At 46.7% G+C, this 21,779-nt stretch overlaps 1 protein-coding gene across 8 annotated transcripts in view; it reads right to left on the minus strand.

Moving 5' to 3' along the window:
- The window catches only part of HOMER2 (homer scaffold protein 2), a 147,541-nt gene that overhangs the window by 1,739 nt on the left and 124,023 nt on the right, over positions 1-21,779 (minus strand). For 5 of the 8 annotated variants that reach the window (XM_055362839.2, XM_055362837.2, XM_004056676.5 and 2 more), the window contains exons 6-9: positions 18,134-18,290; positions 15,632-15,742; positions 14,641-14,721; positions 10,722-13,380 (exon numbers count right to left, since the gene is read on the minus strand). In XM_055362839.2, coding sequence (XP_055218814.1) covers positions 13,192-13,380; positions 14,641-14,721; positions 15,632-15,742; positions 18,134-18,290 — 538 coding nt within the window. In that variant the 3' untranslated portion in view covers positions 10,722-13,191. The other 3 variants (XR_008671716.2, XM_055362833.2, XM_055362834.2) reach the window with 3 other exon arrangements.

Genomic DNA, 21,779 nt, shown 5'->3' on the forward strand with positions numbered 1-21,779 from the left:
CCTGGCAAACCCATGCCCATCCTTAGGTCTCAACCCCACAGCCTTTTCCGCCAGGTCTTCTCTGACCTCTCTCTCCTATACAGCCATGTACCTTGTCTTGGGAGTCTGGTACAAAGGAGGACTGGCAACTGCTCCTAGTACAGCCAATCCTATGGATTGTCCTGGAGTGAAAAGCAGTGAGCTAGGCCAGTCAGACTTGTGTATTCATCTGTTCGTCCATTCTCTCTCTTCAGAATTTGAACTAGGGAATCAGGCAGGTGGTAACGGCAGCCAGAATGAGGAGGTTATTGGTTAAAGGCCACATGGCATGTGAAACCCACAAAGTTGAGTGGATTTATGGGGCAGAGGCTCTCAGACCATAGGGTGTGTAAAAGCACATGAGAGTGCATTGGTTTTCTATTGCTGCCATAACAAATCACCACAAAAGTAGCTGCTTAAAAGACAAATTTCTTACCTTACAGTTTTGTAGTCAGAAGTCTGACATGGGTCTCACTGGGCTAAAATCAAGGTGTTGACAGGGCTGTGTTCTCTTCTAAAGGCTCCGGGGAGAAGCCGTTTCTTTGCCCTTTCTGGTTTCTAGAGGTTGCCCCTGTTCCTTGGCTTGTGGCCCCTTCCTCCACCTTCAGTGCCAGCAGCATTGTATCTGACCCTTCTTCCATCATCTCATCTCTTTCTGACCCAAGGAAAGGTTCTCTGCTGCTGAGAACTTGTGTGATTAGTCTGGGCCCACCCGGATAATCCAGGATCATCTCTCCATCTGAAGGGCCCTTTTGCAAACTATGGTAACATAGCCACAGGTTCCAGGGATTAGGATGTGGACATCTTTGGGGACCATTACTCTGTCTGGTAAAAGGAGCTTTCTAGAATGAAGGTTTCCAGGCCCAGAATGCAAGGGTCCTCATCTAGGTTTTTTTGGGATGGGCCGGCAACACAAATAGCTCTGAAGCAGCTGCTCTGCAGATTGTCCTTAGAAAAATGCTACTACACAAAAGTCAGAGGACCTTAGTGGGCTGGTGACGCAGGAACAGCGAAGCAGGTACACTTAGAGCCACTGTGGGCTCCTCCTGGGGTCAGCGATCCTGAAGCCTGGTATTCATGAGGTCTTCAGAATGTCCCAGGTCGTCCCAGGTCTGGAGAAGTGAGGTGCACACTGGCCCCTGTCGTCGGCTGCCTATGAGAGCTCTGCCTTGTGGGGGAGCTTCCAAAATCCCCCATCAGCTGAGTTCCATGAACGCCTGCAATGGAGCAGCTCACCCCTCCACTGGAACAGAGCAGATCTGGGGAAAGTAATAGTCTTCTTACCGTGGTGTTCCCAGGGCCTGGGCATAAGGGTGCACAATAAATATTTGCTAAATGAAAACATGAATGAATGATTTAACAGCTGTAAGTATGAAAAGGACGATGGAAGAGGCACAAGTCCCCCTCCCTGGTAGTGGTTTAGTTTCATCCGGAGGGCTGGGGCCTTTGGGGCCTAAAAGAGGAATGGGGTTGGAGCAGGAAAGGATTCCAGGGAGTGGAACAGCATAAGCAAGAAGAACACAGGGAGAGTGCACAGCAAGGCCTGGGCAGGCAGGGGAAGAGCCTGCAGGGTCCTAGGACCTGATCTGTCCATGCTTTAGGAAGAAGCCTCTGGCAGCTCTGCATTAGAGGAATACGAAAACGGAGGAGATCCTGGAGTGTACGGGAACAGGGTAGGCATGGGCCGGTCAGAGCAGCGGTAGAGTGAAGAGATGACATGGCAAGATGGAGAAGCACAAGACTGTGTAACCTACTGTGCAATAAGCAAAAGAAAGGGCACAGAGATGGTAACAACTCTGGCAGGCGCAGCGGGGCCACTGCTGGGAAGTAGGGGGTAGAAGAACTGTGGCTCTCGGCAATGCAAACAGCATTGGTGGCAGCCACAGAATTATTTCCACTCAGTGTGTCTTGACTCCCGTGCAAACACACATCGGGCTTATCTAGCAGTCCCTTCAAGTTAAATGAAGTCTTTGTGGCGCCAGACAGGGCATGGCTACAGGGAGGGCCCAGGGAGGCAGAGCCAAGTACAGCTTCATGGAGATTCCTACCGCACAGAACAGCTAATTCCTATGTCCCAAGCATGGGATGGAGGCATGAGGTATCCAGCGGGGTAGGAAACGGGGATATCTCAGCAGACGTGGATCCCCTCCCCTTAACATGTTGGAATATGTAAGCTCCCCAGAACTGTAAAGGACTCTCCTCTGGAGAAAGGGGAGTGCTGAAGCTGACTGAGTCAAATTGCATGAGCCTGGTGGAACAGGGGCTCAAAAATCAACACTCGAATGAAGGAAACATAGAGAAGGTTCTATTTCTTTTACTCTTGAGCTGAGGGCTGGGATTCACCACTCCTACACATTTGGGAAAAGCCGGTTCTGTGTTCGATACAGACTTTGCCATGTGAATAGCCTGTTCCAACAGCTCTGGAAAAACCTTTTCTGGTGGGGGCTGTGTGTGGTGGCTTGCACCTGCGATTCTGGCATTGTGGAAGGCCAAGGCAGGAGGATCATTTGAGCCCAGGAGTCAGGACCAGCCTGGAAAACATGGCGGGACTCTGACTCTACAGAAAAAAAAAAAACCAAAATCTTATCTGGTGGAATGAGTCTCTGAGATTAGCTTTTACCCCAATAGCCAGGCATATAAAGCTACATTCTGCTGCCTTCTCAGAAGGCTAGTCCCCACAGAAGAAAAGTGCCTCGTAGGTTGCCTTTGTGTGGGCCCTACTGAGGCAGAATATGACCAGATGAAGGGCAGGCATCCCCTAAACATCCCTAAGCATGGGGTTGCCCCAAAGCAAGAACCAGAAACATTGGCACACTCAAAAAATCCCAAGCCTAATATGCCCCAGCCTCCACTTCCACTTATGCTTTGGTTCAGGAGTAGCCTGCAAGGACATTAGCCTACTTAGGGAGATCAAGAACTTCCAAAGTATCTTGTCAAGATACAAAGGATTTCTGAAAGATTTCTCTTGACTTAAAAACAGACACAAATATTTTACTGAACTATGTATTTCTACAGAAACTATTACAACAAAATCAGGTAAAATTCACAAAGGTATACAAGTCTTTAAAGGAAAATATTTTTTCCCTTAAATATAAAAAGATCATTTGCCAAATAACATCAAAAAGAAACAAAGCAAAAACTGTTAGAAACAAAAGAAACAGACAAATACAATAATAGAAGACGAACATACCTTTCTTAGCCTTAATGAATCAAGTAAATTAAAATTAAAGGTCCATAATATTATACTTTGTAAGGTCAAATGAATACATCTGATTGAATTTTGTTCCCTTCAGAGAATATGCTTTCTTCTTCAGTTTCCTGGGGATGTGTATTAAAACTAAAAATTAGGTCTCAAGAAAACATCCATGATCTCCAAAATGCACACAAATTGTACAGGCCATACTCTCTTTGACAAGGCAATAAAACTAGAAGTTTGTAAGAAATGCTAAAAAACAACAACAAAATAAACTACCTGGAAATTTAAAAGTATAATTTCAAAAAACTCCAGTAAAAAATAAAGTCAAATCTGAAATTATAAATTATTTATAACTTAGAACACTAAATATAAGTTTAAGAGATATGGATAAAGATGTATTCAGAGGAAAAGTTGTACCTTACAATGTTAGTAACTGTCTTTTATTAAGGAAGAAAAAGTTAAAATGGCATGTAACTTAAGAAGGTGGGAAAATAATAAAGGAAGAAATTAAGAACAAAACCAAAAGAATCATGAAATAGTAAAACAGTGAATTAAGATATAAATCTCAGAGTTGGTTATTTGAAAAGATCAATGAAACAGAGTAATTCTGGAAAAACTAATGAGAACAAAAAGGGAAAGCACACGCAACATGGGAATGAGGAAGCAGAATACTACAACTCCAGGCCAACAAATCTGAAAATCAGAACAGAATCACTATTTAGGAAAATTCACTTAATTAAAAAAAATTTTTTTTTGAGAAAGGGTCTTGCTCTGTGTCCCAGGCATGCTCACGGCTCACTGCAGCTTCGGCCTCCAGGGCTCAAGTGATCCTACTGCTTCAGCCTCCTGAGTAGCTGGGACTACAGGCACACACCACCATGCCTAGCTAATTTTTAGTAGCGACTATGTTGCCCAGGCTGATTGTGAACTCCTGGGCTCAAGCAATCTTCCTGCCTCCGCCTCCAGAAGTGCTGGGATTACAAGCATGAGCCACTGTGCTTAGCCGGGAAAATTTCAATTGCCAAAAACTTACAGAATAGAAATAAAGTTTGAAGAAAATAATGAGCATGAAAAAAAATTTAAAAAAAACAACCCCATATTTCCTAAAAAGGCACTACTACATTTGGACAGTTTCATACATATTATAAAAACTTCAAAGAGCAAAAAATTCTAAATATTTAAATGTTTCCAGGGCATAGAAAAACAGAGCTTCCCAAGTTCTTTTTAATTTTTTTAAGAAGTTAACAAACACCAATAACTGACAAAGCAGAAAAAAAATTACCCAACTATTCATCTTGTTTAGGTATGAAAAATTCCATAATAAAATGAGAAAACCAAATCCAGAAGAATTTCACAATTTAAAGCTCTTATTTTTATTATACAAGTAATACACAATCTTGGTAGAAAAATCAGAAAGTACAGATAAGAAACACAAAATAAAAATCTACTATGGACCAACCAATCATAAATAACCACTGTTAACATTGAAAGGAGATGTATATTAAAAGAATAGTATACTATGACTACATCAGATTTTTGTAGAAATGCAGAGATGTCTTAACATTAGCAAATCTATTAAAACGATTCATCTAAAGTCATAATAGAGAAAAGCCAGTTGATCATCTTGACAAGATGTGGAAAAAAGCCATTTAATAAAACCCCAACATCCATTACTAATAATATTTTCATCAAACTAGAAATAGAGGGCATAACCTTAATGTATAATTCAAATATTAAGATTATTTTACACTAAGAGTCAAATTTATAGTTTTGGAGAAACACTCTTCTAAGTAAAAAATATATATATATATATATCAAATAACGTACAATATCAGCACAATTAATGTAAGTGTTTTTTAACATTGTTCTAAAAGTACCAGTCAATGTGATGAGTTGAGAAAGTGAAATAAGATTACAAATATGGGAATAAAATTATCAACCTACCCAGAACTATTACCCAACTGAGAAAGGCGAAAGAAATTAACAACAGCAAAACCTTTAGAATAATTCAGTAACTGGCTAGTTACAAAATCAATAACCAATCGCCAAGTTAAACTATTATACAACTACACACTACTCTCTTATGCAGAGGTAAGAATGAGGTAGATTGATGTGTACTGACATAGGAAGATCTATTGCAAAGAGAAAAATGCTAACAGCAGAAGGGTTGTCTCATATGGTCAAAGTGCTAAAACATACTTTAGGAAAAAACTGATGAATATGCTGTTGACTGTTTTTCTGGGGGAAAGGGATTTTAATTATGGGGGACTTTAATTTTCTACATTATGTTTTTAAATAATGTTTACACTTACATAAGTCTTATTTAATGTTTTAAAGTCATAAAAGCGATAGATTTAATTTTCATTTTTTAAAGTAGTAGGAAAAGATCTCATTTACAATAGTAACCACACTAAAAAAATCACCTATACTAGAAAAGATAGGCTGAGAAACATAAAACATAAATTTACTGAAAGGTTAAATATTATAAAGATGTTAGTCCTCTTGTGTAAAATATGTAAATTTTACTCAATCCAATTTCTAATTTTTCTAAACATAAAATTATCTCAAATTTCTTTTGGAAGGTTTTTGTTTTTTTTTAAGACAGAGTCTCGCTCCGTTGCCCAGGCTGGTGCTATCTCAGCTCACTGCAACCTCCGCCTCCTGGGTTCACTGCCTCCTGGGTTCACTGCCTCAGCCTCCCAAGTAGCTGAGATTACAGGTTCCTATCACCACAGCCAGCTGATTTTTTTTTTTTTTTTTTTTTGTATCTTTAGTAGAGACGGGGTTTCGCCATGTTGTCCAGGCTAGTCTCGAACTCCTGACCTCAGGTGATCCATCCACCTTGGCCTCCCAAAGTGCTGGGATTACAGGCGTGAGCCACCGTGCCCGGCCTGCACAATATACTAGGCAAGTTTTGAAAAAGTTTAATGGGGAAGTTTAGTCCAAAGCTACGGCGATCCAAACAATGTGGTACCAGTGCTAGAATGTGCAGGAAGATCACAACCCATAATAAAGAGTTCACAGCACACTCAAGGCCAGGGTGCTTATCCTGGCACCCAACAGAAGGGCTAGGTGTATGGCAAAAATGGGATTTCATATAGAATAAAGGATAGACTTCCCAATAAACAGTGTTGGGGTAATTTAGAAAATACATTCCAGATAGATCAGAGGTTTTTAAAATTTTTTTTAGAGACAGGGTCTTGCTCTGTTCCCCAGGCTGGAGTGCACCGGTGCCATCAAAGCTCACTGTAACCTGAAATGCCTGGACTCAAGTGATCCTCCCACCTTGGCAACCCAAAGTGTTGGGATTACAGGCAAGAGCCAACATGCTCAGCCAGATCACAGATTTAACTGTTTAGAAAGAAATAATAAAAGTACAAGAATAAGATAGTGGTGAATATTTATACAACCTTGCCATCAGAATTGGGAAGACCTCGCCGGGCTTGGTGGCTCACACCTGTAATTCCAGCACTTTGGGAGGCCAAGGCATGTGGATTGCCTGAGTTCAGGAGTTCGAGACCAGCCTAGGCAACACGGCGAAACCCATCTCTACTAAAAACAAAAAGTTACCTGGGCGTGGTGGCATGCACTTGTAGTCCCAGCTACTCGGGAGGGAGGTTGAGACACGAGAATCGCTTGAACCCGGGAGGCGCAGGTTGCAGTGAGCTGAGATCACGCCACTGCACTCCAGCCTGGGGGCCAGGGTGGACCCCGTCTCAAAAAAAAAAAAAAAAAAAAAAAGAATTGGAAAGACCTGCATAAGCATGACAGCATAGGTAGCAACCATTAAAAAAAAAAAAAAAAAAAAAAAAAAAAGTAACAGATAAACTTGACTAAAAGGTGTTTTTTTAAATGTCTAAACGTTTTTAAAAAGCCATACATGCAACTTAAAATTTTGTTTTACAATGTTTATGAAATGAACCTCTTAGAAATCAATGATACTGCTGAACACCTTAAAGGGTTACATTTTAACCAAAAAAATATTTTTTTTAGCTCTCTGTCCCCAGGGTAACTCCAGTGTTAAAGAGGAAGCAGTACACACTCACACACTGTGGGTGGGAGTATAATTGGGGCTGTCTTTCTGGAAGGCAATTTGAGGCAATACATATTACAAGTCCTAAAAATGTGCATACTTTTTTATTGTTGCAACAGGATATGTTATGCTGCAGTTAACCAATTAACCCTGAAACCCCAGTGTTTAACACCTAAGGTTTATTTTTTTTATTCATGCTACCCGTCCATGCAGGGTGGCAGGTGAGGGTAACATGAAGGGAGAAGGGGGCTGCTCCACGTAGTCACTCAGGGATCCAGGCTTGACAGAGGCTCTGTCCCTGGGACATCAGCATTTGCTGAGGGAAGGGAAGGCAGACACTGCGGAACTGCTCATGGGCATTTCAGTGTCTGTCTGGAGCTTCATGTGTCACCTGTGCTCACATTTCACTGGCCAGAATTAGTCATAGGACCCTGAATGAGTACAAGGGGGATGGAGGGTGAAGTCCTGTATGCCTCAGAAGGAAAGGAGCCGCAGATAGGGAGGCGTGTACTTTTGAGCCAGTGATAACTTCAGAAAATTACCCTAAGTCAATATTCTGAAAAGTTCGCAAGGATGTTAGAAGAACTTCATTATGTCCTTGACTACAACAGTAAAAAAATTGGAAACAACCTAAGTATCCAAGGTACAACCTACATAGAGGTTAAAAATAATGTAATTACATATTTACTGATATAGAAATCTATTCACAATATAGCGTTAAAAGGGATAAAAGTTATAAAACAGTATGTATAATATAGTTCATGGAAAAAGTAATAAAACACACACAGATGCATAGAAAAAAGTCTGAAAAGATAAAAACCGAAATGTTAACAGTGGTTATAATCAGATAGTATAATAACAGGTGATTGGTTTTTTTCCCACTCATCTGGAATTTCTTTAAAAAAAGTATTATTTATGTACCAAGAAAGCATTTAAAAAGGGAAACAAAAAACAGTACTCTTGGGAGAGTTCACTTATCCACTCCACTCTTCTCATTAAACTCTTATATTTGATGCAAGGAATGTCTTCTTGCCTGTCACATCATAAGACGCTGCTCTCACAACTGACGTAAAGTCGGGACTTCCTATTAAAAGCAGTACAAGAGGGTAAAAACAATAGCACAGCCTCAGAGCTGTGAATCATCAGTCCTGCCCATCACTCGCCAAAACATGCACCACTTGGGACTCTGCCTTGGTTTGTGGGCTCCTGCCAGGCGCCCTGGGGGTCTCTAGGGCCCAGGAGAACACTTTGCCGTAAGGCTCTGCACCGTCAAAGAGAGTAGGGCACTGTACAATTCCACTTCAAACAAAAGATCCACAAACTTCTGGTAAATGGATTCCAGAACATAGAACATCACCACCAGAAATAGAAAATAAAGTCTCCTCCTAGGTATACATATTTTTAATTAAAAACTCTTCCTTACTGTTTCTCCCACTTCCCCTTTTGCTGTTTCTTCACATACACACACACACACACACACACATGCGTGCGCACACACACAGTCGTAAGTTCACTAGAACATTTCATCCAGCTCAAAATTCTTACCAAAGCCACCTTCCTGCGTTTAAAGCCAAACTAGAAAACCCATATTCTCTAGATCTGTACATGGAAGAGGCATGTAAGTAACACACACTTCTAGACTAGACAGGAGTCCCTCTCCATGCCGAAACCCCCATCATCTCCAGAATATATACGGTTTCTTTGGGGAAGCCATGTACTCAGAAATTAGGGTCCTTTTAAAGCATGCGTATCATTTAAAAATATACATGGACATTGATCTTGCAAGCTTCTAGTTTGCAAGTGCTTCAAAATCTAGTGATGTCTCAAGGCAGTGAAAGAATTTAGCTTCTAGAAGGATGAATGGAACAAACAATCCACTTCTGGATATTAGCAAAGACCAGTGGCTACCTCTTTTGAGTGCCTGTGCTAAGTCACATCACGTCTGCCTTCTTCCCAAAGGTGCACCTGGCCACACGTGAGGTCCCACCATAACGTCCCCAGCGCGTCCTGTGGTTGGCTCTCATCCAAAATTGTCCCTGGTTTCTATAGAGAAGGAGACTTTTCTAAAGAAAAAGAGCCCTGTTAAAATAGGCAGAGCATGATGTTTCTGGGAGGCATATTCACTGTATTACGCTCCACCCTTTACTTGATGTTTTGCATCAAATGTAGTCCACAGCAGGCAGGCGCCTGCCCACCACCATGAAGGCTGTGCTCATGGAGCCTGCAGGCTGGAGACCAACTGCCTCTGTGCACAGTCTTCCTGGGTGTTGATCAGGTCCCGTTCAAGCTGCTCCCACCACTGAGCAAGGCTGCTCCCTCCCCAGAAAGCCAGAAAGGAGTGCATCTCCAGGAAGGGGCGGGCAGTGCACAGGCCACCCCTAGCCAGAACTCTTGTTTCCATTCCTGCGATCTCAGGGCCTCCCACTTGTTTTGAACATACTGCTCTGCCTCCACTAAAGCCATCAATAAAGAACTCGGGGTGTGTTTGTTTTCCATAGAACTGGCCTCACAGGCAGAGACATCATTTTAACCAACTTTCTTGGAAAGATTCCTGCAAAACCAGAATCATTCCAAGGTGGAACTTATCATTTATAACAAACATTCCTAAATGTCATTCGGATTCACATTTTTGTAAACTGTCCTTTGCTGTGGACACATATTAAAATAATATAATTGTAATATGCTCTTATCAGGATATAAGAGAATTATTTTCTCTTGGCACCCACGGGTCACCAAAGGGACCAGAGTGGCATGTCTCAAAAGATACTGCATCAAGGTCCAGGAGACCTGGATGCAGAGTCCACGCTGCTGGTCACCGCTGGGTGACCCTGGGCATGTCACTTTCTCTGTCTCTACTTCCCATCTGCAAAATGCAGGTGACAGTCTCTGCCCTGTTCTCTCACTCAATTAAAGTCTAATGTGATGGCAGGCAGGAGAGATGAAACTGAGGGGCCATACAAGTTCGAGGTCTTGTGTGGATACTGGTTCTCTTTCCCTCCAAGGCCTGACCATACTGTCCCAACCTGTTGCTCTGGTGGTTTTACATTCCCCGGGCGGCACTAGGAAGGCTTCCTCGCCACTCCCAACTTTAAAATGCATCCAGCTGGGTCTTGACTGGAATGAAAGGTTATTTTTAAAGGTCCTCTTGGTTAAAGGGTTCCAAGTTTTAGTTGATCTTTTTTAGACACCAGGTTTCATGGAGGCAGAAGGAAAGCTTATCAAAGTATAGCAGCCAGTCTTGGAAACACCAAAATCAGGAGACCTCAATTGCAAACTGAAAATGCAGTCCTGGCCCTGCAGCTTCCAGGCAGCACAAGCGGCTGCGATGCTCACAAGTGAATGGCTTACATTCTGCCTGAGTCTGGCGTAAGGTTATGACAACAGTACTGAGACTGGGCTGGATGTCAGAATAAACGAGGGCACGTCACACCAGCTCAAGGGAACACCGTCCAGGTTGCTCCAGGGCCACTATTTTAAAAGAAAGTAAATGAAAAGACACTAAGATCTTCAGAGAAAAGCAGAAGGAATGGAAAGTTCAGTGCTTTTGTAAAAGCTGTTGTGCTTTCACAGCCAAGCCCAACTTACCTTTCCCTTTAAGGGAGTCCTTACTACTCTTAGCTCCAGGGTTGCAGCAGCTGTAGAGCTGGACACACAGCAGGAGGAATCCAAGTTCCTCGCCTGCTGCCCACAGGATGCTCACCACACTCTTCAGTGGCTGGTGAACTGGGACCATGGGTCTCGACTGCACAGCAGCCCACTGTGGAAATGGCTCTTCCAACATTTTCTACACCTCCACTTCTGGAGTTTTCTAAAGTCACTGCTATCAGAATGTACAAGTGGCTTTAGTAACTATTCTATGCATGTCACCTGAGCATTCTCTTGTCAGTCAAGAGGGCTCTTTCTAGATTCATAAGTCACCTATAAAGGCAGAGGTCATCTGAAGACCCCAGTGGAAGGTGTTTGGAACCCAGTGTCCACTGCTCCCAGGCAGCCACACACCCAGCCTGCTGCTGGGCAGACGAGGCTGGCTTGAGAATCCCCTTATCCCACTGCTGGGCCACGGGGCTGACTCATAGCCAGCTCGGCTCTCTGGTCTCCTGGTGCAGCCAGTAGGGAGCTGCTACCAACTGTCCTGAGAGCCATCTGGAGCTCTGGGGAAAGGGAAGGGCCAGCAGCAGACTACCCCGAATCACAAAGATGGCTGGCCACGCTTTCCACTTCCTGTCTGCCAAAAGCCCTGTGTACTCAACCAAAGCCCCCACTCACCCTGCGGGAGCTCCTCTAAAAGTGCCTTGGTGCTCCAGATCCCCAGCCTTCCCTTCTATCCGCATCCCAAACAACACTCCCCAGCTCAGAGAGGCGTCTCTGTGAGGGGAAGGGAAGGAGAGCAGGAGGACTCATGTGTTCACCTTGGGGCCCAGGGCACCTGCGTGCGGACCCCATCTCCCTCCTTCCTCGGGTTGTTTGCTCATTAATCCAAATTCAGCAGGGAGAAAGTCTAACCGCGTCCATGGGAGAAGGTTTCTAGAAGGAGTACTCCTCTTAGGTGGTTCTCAAAGGGGTAAGGGGGCACCAAAGCCTCCCCCCTGCTCAAGGCATTTAGAGATGTGTGGGGCCAGGGATTCAAGACATTATTGCCACACATGGGCAATCTCCCAGGGCAGGATGCCAACAGCACCCACAGGCCCGCTGGCCCCACTGAGCAGCTCTGTGAGAGAGGAGAGGTTTATGGCTGCAGTCCCTTTCCTAGGAGAAACTGAAAAAGGCAGGAGGCAGAGCTGGGTGGAACACCTCTGTCATGAGGGCCAAGGCTTGTCGGCTGAGCTGCTCTCTCCCCGCCGAAATGCCTGTGATTTCTTCCCAGCTGTCCAGACCCATAAGACAATCCTACCCTAGGTACCAAGCCCTGGGCAGCCCCTATACCTGGAATCCCTGGGTCACCATTCCTAGGGGAGAAGGTGATTCGAGGGTCTGGAGAGCCCCAGGGGCAGAGCATCACGGATGGGCTCCAGGGGCCTGAGACCAGCTCCTGCTGCTACCCCTTCTCCCTCCCTGCCCAGGGCCACCCGAGCCCCAGCTTGGGTTTGACCAGACAGTGGTATTCATGTCTGATAACTACCCAGCACAGCAAAGATGGTGCATCATTCGACAGGGTCCCAGCTCTGCTGTGGGGTTTGATTAAAACACTAAATTCTGTGTACACATTTAATTGAACAAGTATTTATTAAGCACCTACTCTGTGCCAGACATTGTGCTAGGCACCCTCACTGTGTGCTGTTCCCACAGCACACTCATCTGCTCAGAAATTAAAACCAAGAAAAGGAACACTGTTGCAACCATACAAACGGGGGGGGGGGGGGGGGGGGCAGGGGGGCAGTAGCGTGGATGCAGGCAACTCCGGGCCAGAAAATGCACCCACCAGAAGCTTGTTTTCCATCTCTCAGAAAGTTTCCACTAAACAGTTGTTTTAAAGCCTTTAGATGTTGACAGAGAGGAATGTTGTTCTCTCTGTGCCCCCCGGGGCTGGTGCCTGGTGGACATTCAAATACTCTGAATGCTATTTGATAAAAGGAGCCTGATGGCTTGGTGTAAAGAATATCAATATTTGGATTACAAAATGCGTTTTTTTTCAGTTCATGTGGTTGCAACAGCCCTTATGAAAGATATAAACATCCCTGCCCTGACTGCATAAATGTTGAAGGTAGACCTAGTTCTGGATTCCTGAGTCAGAATCTTCCAGTTGTCCACAACCTCACAAAAGGCCAGAGAAGCGAGAGGAGATTTCTATTCTGAAAAGGAGTGAGTGGACGGCACAACTGGTTTGGAAACACGACAAACTGCGCCTGCATTTACAGAAGCAATGCACACAGAAGAACGTCCTAGAGCTATCTGGTCTCGCACACACGCTTGGGACTCACGGGCGGGGCCTGGGCCTCGGCCAGCCCTAGTTATCGGTGCCCAGCTTGGAGAGCCCTCGGCGGAAGTCATGCAGGTCGTCAATCTTCCCATCCAGCACCTCCAGGAAGCTCTTCAACTCCACCTTCAGGTGGCGCTGTCGGTATTTGCTCTCCTCAATGTCTGTCTTTAAGGAACGCACTTTGTCTTCCAGGTTTTGATTGTCTCTCTCTGCCGCCTGGCCAAGCAAAAGGGAGAAGGGTCTAGAAAACTGAGTGACGAGAGTCATCCTTCAGAACCTGCTACAGCTGAACCAACCATTCTCCATCCAATCTGAGGGCCTGGGCCAGGGCTTAAGCTGCCTGGAGACATGCTACCCCAGCACACAAGCCTGTGACCAAGACATCAGAAGGGAAGCAGCAGGCACTTCAGTGACCTCCTCCTTTTCTGCCTGCTCTCCCACAGAGGGACCAACACCCAGCCCGAAAACCCAAGACCCAACAAAGCAGGCAGAACGCAGAGTCCTGCCTGAGGGAGACCTCACACAGGGCCCAGCAGGGAAAGTCTGAAATCCCCGTCTGAGTGGCTAGCAGAGACCACATTTCAGTTCCATCCTGAGAGACAGAACAGATGGGAGAGTGGCTCGTTCCCCTGGTCCCACAGAGAGGCGTGGCCTCCTCAGCCCCAGGCCAGCCTCTGGCCCTCAGAGAGGAAGGACTGGCCATGCCAATGACTCAGGGACAGCCAGTCTGTGCACCCTCTGACGCTGTTACCATGGAGATGTTCTGTGGCGCTGGGCCCCACAAGCCTACAGAGGCACATCTAGGTAAATCACAAGCAGGTTCCCAAAGACAGGACAGCTGTGAGTCCTTAAATGAGCCATAAGCCTTTAACTCTTCATATCAAATAAGAGCTTTATGTTGAGGGAATAAACAGAGATTTTTCTGAACATGTGCACAGGAAGCAGTTACCAATTCCAGGGTCATGTAACTACATGAAGCGCCGTGTGCGTGTCAGAGGACCTGCAGGGAAGAGGCGCCCTGAGGTGGAGGAAGCCCTGAAAATCCTCATTTTAGTGATCAGAAATCTGAGGATAGGGAGGAAGGCCTGCCCAAGGTCAGTGCCCAAGGCCAGTGCCCAAGGCCACTGGCAGGGGAGTGGCTGAAGTGGCCCCACACCCTGACCCTGGGCTCTCAGGCCACCCCCCAGCTCCTCACCCCCACCAGGGATCTGCAAGGAAACAGTCGTCTACACTGTGGTGATGCACAGGGGCCTTCATAGAACTTGAAAAACCAAAAGACAAACGTTGCTGAGTCTGCCCCGAGGGCAGGGGTGGATGCGGTGCCATCTGGCGTGCAGTTACTGCCAGCTTTTTGTGAATAGAAAATCTCTCCTTCAGCATTCTCAGTGTGAAAGTGATAGGAAGCCGGAAAATGAGTACCATGACATTTGTGCCTTGTCGTCTGAGCCAGGATGGCCGTGCCCCCAGCCCACGTACCTCTAGCTTCTGAGAGACATATTCGCACTCTGACATGAGCTGAGGTATGATTTCACTTTGTTTTCGGAGATCTTTCAGCTCCTACATGAAAAAAATTTGAGATAGAACATGAAAGCGAGTCAGATAAAATATATTCTTGAAAATCACCAATGTGTGCACGCTCGTGGAAGCAGCTTTGGGAACCTGTCCTGTTTGCATAGACAGTGATAGTGACCATGCGAATACTTCATCTCAGGGAATTTCAAGGGCGAAGTGTGTCACACGCCTTGTCACATGAAGTCTGTACACACCACAACAAGGCAGATGTTTTTCCGATTTCTGTTTTATAAGTGGAGAAAGTGAGGCCTAGAGAGTTTGGTAACATGAGCACGGCCTCCAACATGTGTGCACTTAACTGTCTGCCCCCTAGAAAATAAATGACTGTAGGCCAGGCATGGTGGCAGTGAGTGCAGGTGGCTGGCGCCGGGAGCTGGGCTGCGGTGTGGTGGGCACGTGTGTGTGGTGCTCTCATGGCGTGTGTCTATAGTCCCAGCTACACAGGAGGCTGAGGTGGGCGGAATGCTTCAGCCCAGTTCAAGACCAGCCTGGGCAACATAATGAGACTCCATCTTAAATAAAATAAATACATTTTAAATTTTTTTAAAAAAGAAAATAAGTGGTTACATCATGGGTCTCTAGCGGCATTAATTTGGCAGCAAAACTCAACTTCTGAGGACAGATGACAAACGCATCTGAGTGTCTTGGGAAATGTTCAACTCCCTTGTGGATCTGCACAACCAGCTATAGAACAGGGGTAACAGGGAGGCGGCAGAGGTCATGGGGAGGCCTTTGCTCCAGCCTGTCTGCACCTTGCTGTGGCTCCCAGCTCTCTCTCCGTGCTGCTATCCAGGCAGCTGCCAGGGCCAGTCATAGGCCCCAAGACGCCTGCTGTGTGCCACCCCGCAAGGCCAAGAGGACGCCAAGGGGCCCTGCTCGGAGCACCATTACTCACTGTCTCCTTTTCTCGGAGCTCTGCCTCCAGCTCCTCGATCCTCCTCTTCAGCTGCGTGTTCTTCTCCTTCTCTCTGTTGATCTCACTGCATTGTTCTTCCAGCTCATCAATCTTCAATACACACCACACAGGAAAGCAGGGATGCCAGCTTAACGTTAGTCATTAAGCAAGAGATCACCACAGCTATGCTTCTCTTTTCTTTTAAAATAAACCCTAAACTAATCCACTTATAAGATTTTCTTTGTGGCTATGAACAAACCCCATGCAGCTCCATCATGGGGCTGCCTGCGCCGCTTGCATGGGACGTGCTTTGCACATGATGCCTTACCAGAGGCATCTTACCAGCAGAGCCAAATAAGTAATAAAGCCTGCCTTCAAGATGCTTTGGGCTTCTGGTTTCCTCTCATGGTGGTGAAGAAGTAGATTCAGATTTGCTTTAAGGATCCATCACAAGCAAGGGCCAAGTGTCCCCTGAATTGATCTGCTTTTCTCCAGAATGATTGTTACACCACTGTAATCACGTCCTGCATTATTCTGTTTCATCTCAAGGGTTTAAGCCAGCAGGGTAGAAAGTCAAGCAACCTCATGGTACAGTGGCTGCCGAAAAGGGAAGCAATGACATTTCGAACATTATAAACCAAGGTGACCTTCCCCTGGGAATGCACGTGGAAGGGGCCTGGCCTGTGGGCCTCTTCCCCAAGGCTGAATGGCAAATCCCTACATCGCATCTTTCCCTTTCCAAGGCTGACCCCTCAAAACAGTTACCTGTGTGGAACAGGGGTGCAAGGGCCTGGCACTCTCACACTGCCATTGAATGCTGGGGGCCAAAATGTGTGTGCAGAGTGGACAGCAGGCATGGACCCCACATGCAACACAAAAGCACTGTAGTGAAGTCCCCCCGAACAGGCAGCAGCAGTCCTTGATATGAAGGGCACCGAGGACACTTCCCAGAGGCAGCCTGCACCAAGCCTTGGGGTCCGAACTCCCAGCCCCTGCTGCTGCTGGAAACCACACCAACTTCCGCCTCCAACCCTGGGAGGCAAGCTTGTGAGATGTCGACTCAGGGAGGTCGACATGCCTCCAAGGGAGTGAGTTGTGCGTGATGCTCTTCCTCCACTCCCCCCGCACTGCTGCTGGCTATCAGACTGAGACCAAAGTGAGAAACTCAGCTCTTTTCTTGAAAACACAAGAAAGGGCAATCGATCCCTCTGGCAGGCAGATCTGCCAGGCCTCGGGTGGGAACGTGCAAAGTCAGCAATTGGCCGGGTGCCCAACCGTCAGCACCAAGATGAAAAAATGACACGAGACACTTTTATGTGGCATTAGCATGAAAGTAAGACAGTGTGACAGAGGGCTGGGATGCAGCAGCCCTCCAGGTTGGGCAGGGCAGGGCAGAAAAGGGGGTCAAGGGGGAGTGAACACCAATCTAAATGGGACCTGTCCCCCTAAAACCCTGCACTGACGGAGCATACTCCAAAGCCTATGTGTTTCTAGTGGGAGGATTAACCACGATCAAAACAAGGTTAGCAGAGAAACCTCAAGACCTCAATGGGGGGGTCTCTGGCCACCCCAAAAGCACCTTATGAACTAGAGTGTGACTAATGACAGGGAAGGTTACAGGTGCATTTTCAAACAAATCAAAATGCCAGGATGTCAAGGTCGGAGAGTAGAGGGCGTACAACAGGTCAGCACCTGTTTACCCTCCTCACACCTCAAACACCATAATCCTTTTCTCAACTCCAAATTTACATGTTTAGAAACAATAATGTGAATGGAAGCAGGACTTCCAAGCAGGCACAACTCACCATCTCCCAAGTCTGTTTCTCACCTACCCTCTGGGTCCCCTTCCTCCACGGAGGGTCACTGAACCACAGAAATGCTGAGGGAGGGCACTCTGAGAGAGACAGGGCTGACACCTCCAGTTTATCTTCTCCTCAGTAAGAGGAATTATAAAACTTGGTTCAGAAAAGGTAACGAGTCTGGCCAGGCACAGTGGTTCACGCCTGTAATCCTGGCACTTCAGGAGGCTGAGGCGGGTGTATCACCTGAGGCCAGGAGTTTGAGACCAGCCTGGCCAACTTGGTGAAACCCTGTCTCTACTAAAAATACAAAAATTAGCCAGGCATGGTGGCAGGCGCCTCTAATCCCAGCTACTTCAGAGGTTGAGGCAAGAGAATCACTTGAACCTGGGAGACAGGAGGCTGCAGTGCGCTGAGATCGTGCCACTGCACTCCAGCCTGGGTGACAGAGCGAGACTCCATCTCAAAAAAAAAGAAAGAAAATAAAACCAGAAAAGGTAATGAGTCAATTATGTACGTGGTTAAATTCCTACTAAGAAAGGCAGGGAGGGGGAGGGACGTTCCCATGGGAGAGGCAGCAAGTCTTCCTCTGGCCATGGGGATAAGGGCAAAGTTGGGGAGGGAGAAAAAGGGTTGTGGGTGCCCCCATCTCCCACTGCCCACATCAGCTGGCCTCGAGGCTCACTGCATCCACCGTACCCACCTTGTTGCGGAGCCGGTCATTCTCATCACGGCAGATGGAGAACTGCCTCTTCCACTGCTCCACACTGGCTGCCGACTCCTGCAGTGCTGTGGTCAGCCGGGCATTGCTCTCCCGAAGGGTCTGCAGCTCGATCTCCCACTTCTTCACGTTGGCTGCGCTGCAGGACGGGGACGGGCGGTGACGACAGGGTGGGTGCTGTCCCGTCTGGCTGCGCCTCCGCCCGCGTGGGGAAGGGGACTCCGCCATCCCTCAGCACACCCCTGGGGGGCCCATGCCCTCTCCCCACAGTGAGCTGGCAGGTGGGTTTGGCTGCCCTGATCCAGGGCCAGGAGGGACTGGCCCCTCTCTCTGGTGTGAACATGTCATCCTGTGGTCTATTTTCTTAAAGAATCACCTTAGAAGAGAACACAATTCTTGGGCCGGACGCAGTGGCTCATGCCTGTAATCCTAACACTTTTGGGAGGCCGAGGCGGGCTGATCACTAGGTCAAGAAATCGAGACCATCCTGGCCAACATGGTGAAAACCTGTCTCTACTAAAAATACAAAAAAATGGTGGCGGGCGCCTGTAGTCTCAGCTACTCGGGAGGCTGAGGCAGAAGAATCGCTTGAACCCAGGAGGCGGAGCTTGCAGTGAGCCGAGATCACGCCACTGCACTCCAGCCTGGCGACGGAGCGAGACTCCATCTCCAAAAAAAAAAAAAGAAAACACAATTCTTCACAAATGAAGAGACAAAGCTAGGCATGAGGGCTGCAGGGCAGGCAAGGCCCATCCCCTCCTCATTACTGGCTGCCCTGCTTCCTCCTGAAAGGAGTTTCATAGGTGGACCACGTGACCTTCAAGAATCGTATGAAAGCCATGGACCTCCAGGATGCTGGGTTTAAACAAGCAAGAAGCCAACAGCTTGGCTCCGGGCAATAATGGTCCCACTGTAACCTGTGCCTCCTCAGAGCCTTTGAAGGAATCCAGATCTGAGGGCCTAGGGCTTGGAGACAGGAGAGAGTGACCGGGAATCAGTGCCCTGGGGACACAACAGGGGTTCTGGAGGGAGCTCTGGCTGGCCCATATCCCCCCGGGGTGTGAGGAGACCAGGAATCTGAGGGACACCTCTGCTGTCACCACAAAGGCCTCATGTTTCATCTGATTCTACATGCTTGGTGAGGAGGACGTTTAAAACAAAACCAAACTGGAATCAGGTTCCCCTCATTGTTCTCTTCTGACCCTCCTTCAATTTCCTTGCTAGGAGCCCACACATCTGTGGCGCTGAATGTGACTGGAGGTGACAGGGCAGAGCTGCACGTGACAAGCCCATGGGGAGGTTTCTGCCTGGCTAAGTCCTCTTTCTAAAGGCTCTTCCTAATTTTTTTAAGTAAATACAATGGTGTGTCTGAATAGATCTGTGTTATCTTTTATCCCACAACCTCAAGGACCTCAAGGACTTGGAAAATATGTACTTTCACTTTCAAACACCACTGACTGAAGAAATAATAAAATGTTATTATCTGATGAATTCTAGAGTTGATGACTGACAATTTAAACTAATTTAGGGAAATAGCTTCCTGCCCATTCTTGTAGTACCTCACTTGCTTATTAAACTCAGATTTGAAAACATTTATTTTTAGGGGCGAAACATTTTCACCCAGGCAGCCCACTGTGACTTAAACAACCGAAAACAGCTGTCAGTTGGGTGTGGTGGCTCACACCTATAATCCCAGCACTTTGGGAGGCCAAGAAGGGAGGATAACTTGATAAGCCCAGGAGTTTGAGACCAGCCTGGGCAACATAGCAAGACCTCATCTCTACAAAAATAAAAATAAAAATCAGCCAGGTGTGGTAGCGTGCACCTGTGGTCCCAGCTACTTGGGAGGCTGAGGCGGGGGGATCACTCGAGCCCAGGAGTTCAAGGCTGTAGTAAGCTATGATGACCCCACTGCACTACAGCTGGGGTCATAGAGACTCTGCCTCAATAAATAAATAAATAAATAAATAAAGCTCTCACAATTGTCTGATGAGTAAGAAAAGAGACTGGTCACAGTTCTGTCCTTTGAAGTACCTGACAAAGAGTCACAGTCCAAAGGCAGGGGGTTGGCTAAGGGTCACATGTGCTTTCTGGAATTCCTAGGTCAGATCACAGCCGGGCCAGCTGAGTTGGAGAGCTGGGGGCCAACTCTGTGGCGGCTCTGGCTGTGGAAGGGGACAGGCTGCCTCTGGTAGGCTCCTGAAGAGACTGTGAGTGCAGCCTTGAGTGGAACGCGGGCCGTGTGAGGTGATGGAAGGTTTACTAGCCATGTGACCTTGGGCAAGGAGTCACTTTGTCACTTGGAATTCAGTTTCCTCATCTGTAAAATGGGGGGAAGTTCAAAATGACAGCTTCTCTTATGGACCCAATGCCTGAGACCTCCCTAAATTCATATGTTGAAACCCTACCCCTAATGTGATGGTCTTAGGAGGCGGGGAGGCGGGGAGGCGGAGGAGCGGGTGTTGAGAGGTAACTAGGATTAGGTGAGGGCGTGAGGATAGAATCCTTATGAATGGGATCCAGGTCTTTACAAGAGTCCTCAGAGAGCTCACCTCCTCTCCCCACCTGTGAAGACACAGGGAGAAGACTGTGGTCTATGAACCAGGAAGCAGGCCCTCACCAGACACCAAATCTGCCAGTGCCTTAATCTTGGACTTTCTAGCCTCCAGAACTGTGAGAAGTAAAGGTTTGTTGTTTAAGCCACCCAGTTCGTGGTATTTTGTTATAGCAGCCTGAGCTAAGACAGCTTCTAAGATGATACAGCTTTTTTTTTTTTTTGAGACAGAGTCTTGCTCTGTCGACCCGGCTAGAGTGCAGTGGCATGATCTTGGCTCACTGCAACCTCCGCCTCCCGGGTTCAAGTAATTCTCCTGCCTCAGCCTCCTGAGTAGCTGGGATTACAGGCATGTACCACTGTGCCTGGCCAATTTTTGTATTTTTAGTAGAGATGGGGTTTCACCGTGTTGCCCAGGCTGGTCTCGAACTCCTGACCTCAAGTGATCCAGCCACCTCGGCCTCCCAAAGCATTGGGATTACAGGCATGTGCCACCACGCCCGGCCAATACAGATCTTAAATGGGCAACTCTGAGGAGGGGGGCTTCTCGGTCTGAGGGAGACTGGGGAAAGCCTGCTGAACCCCTACCCCTGGCCAGCAGAAAGCCCTGCGTGTGCTCATGGGACCGCCCTAAACCACGAAGCTCAGCCCAGCCTGTGGGGAATGCTCCACATTCTCAAGATACAAAATCATAAGCACCGCTCATGCAGTAAATTAAAATCTTACTGATATCATTATGGGGATTGTGTTACATTTATAGATCAATTTAGGAGAAACTGATACTTTTAAAATATCAAGGCTTTTTGCCACTTCCCAACGGAATGGCTATTTATTAAACAATTATTTTATAAACCTTGAAATCATTTTAAAGTTTGCTTCACATGGATCTTGTATATTTAAGTTTATTTCTATGTAGTTTATGGTTCTAGTTCATATTGTAAAGGATCTCTTCTTCAAATATATATTCCATATGACTTTTTTGTATATAGGTGACTGAGTTTCGTGTGATTTCATATTTTAATAGTTTATGTTTTCACATGCGTTTCTCAGATGTTCAAAATTCTTTTTTCTTTT

The sequence above is a fragment of the Gorilla gorilla genome, chromosome 16, assembly GCF_029281585.2.
Source record: "Gorilla gorilla gorilla isolate KB3781 chromosome 16, NHGRI_mGorGor1-v2.1_pri, whole genome shotgun sequence".
NCBI lineage: Eukaryota > Metazoa > Chordata > Mammalia > Primates > Hominidae > Gorilla > Gorilla gorilla.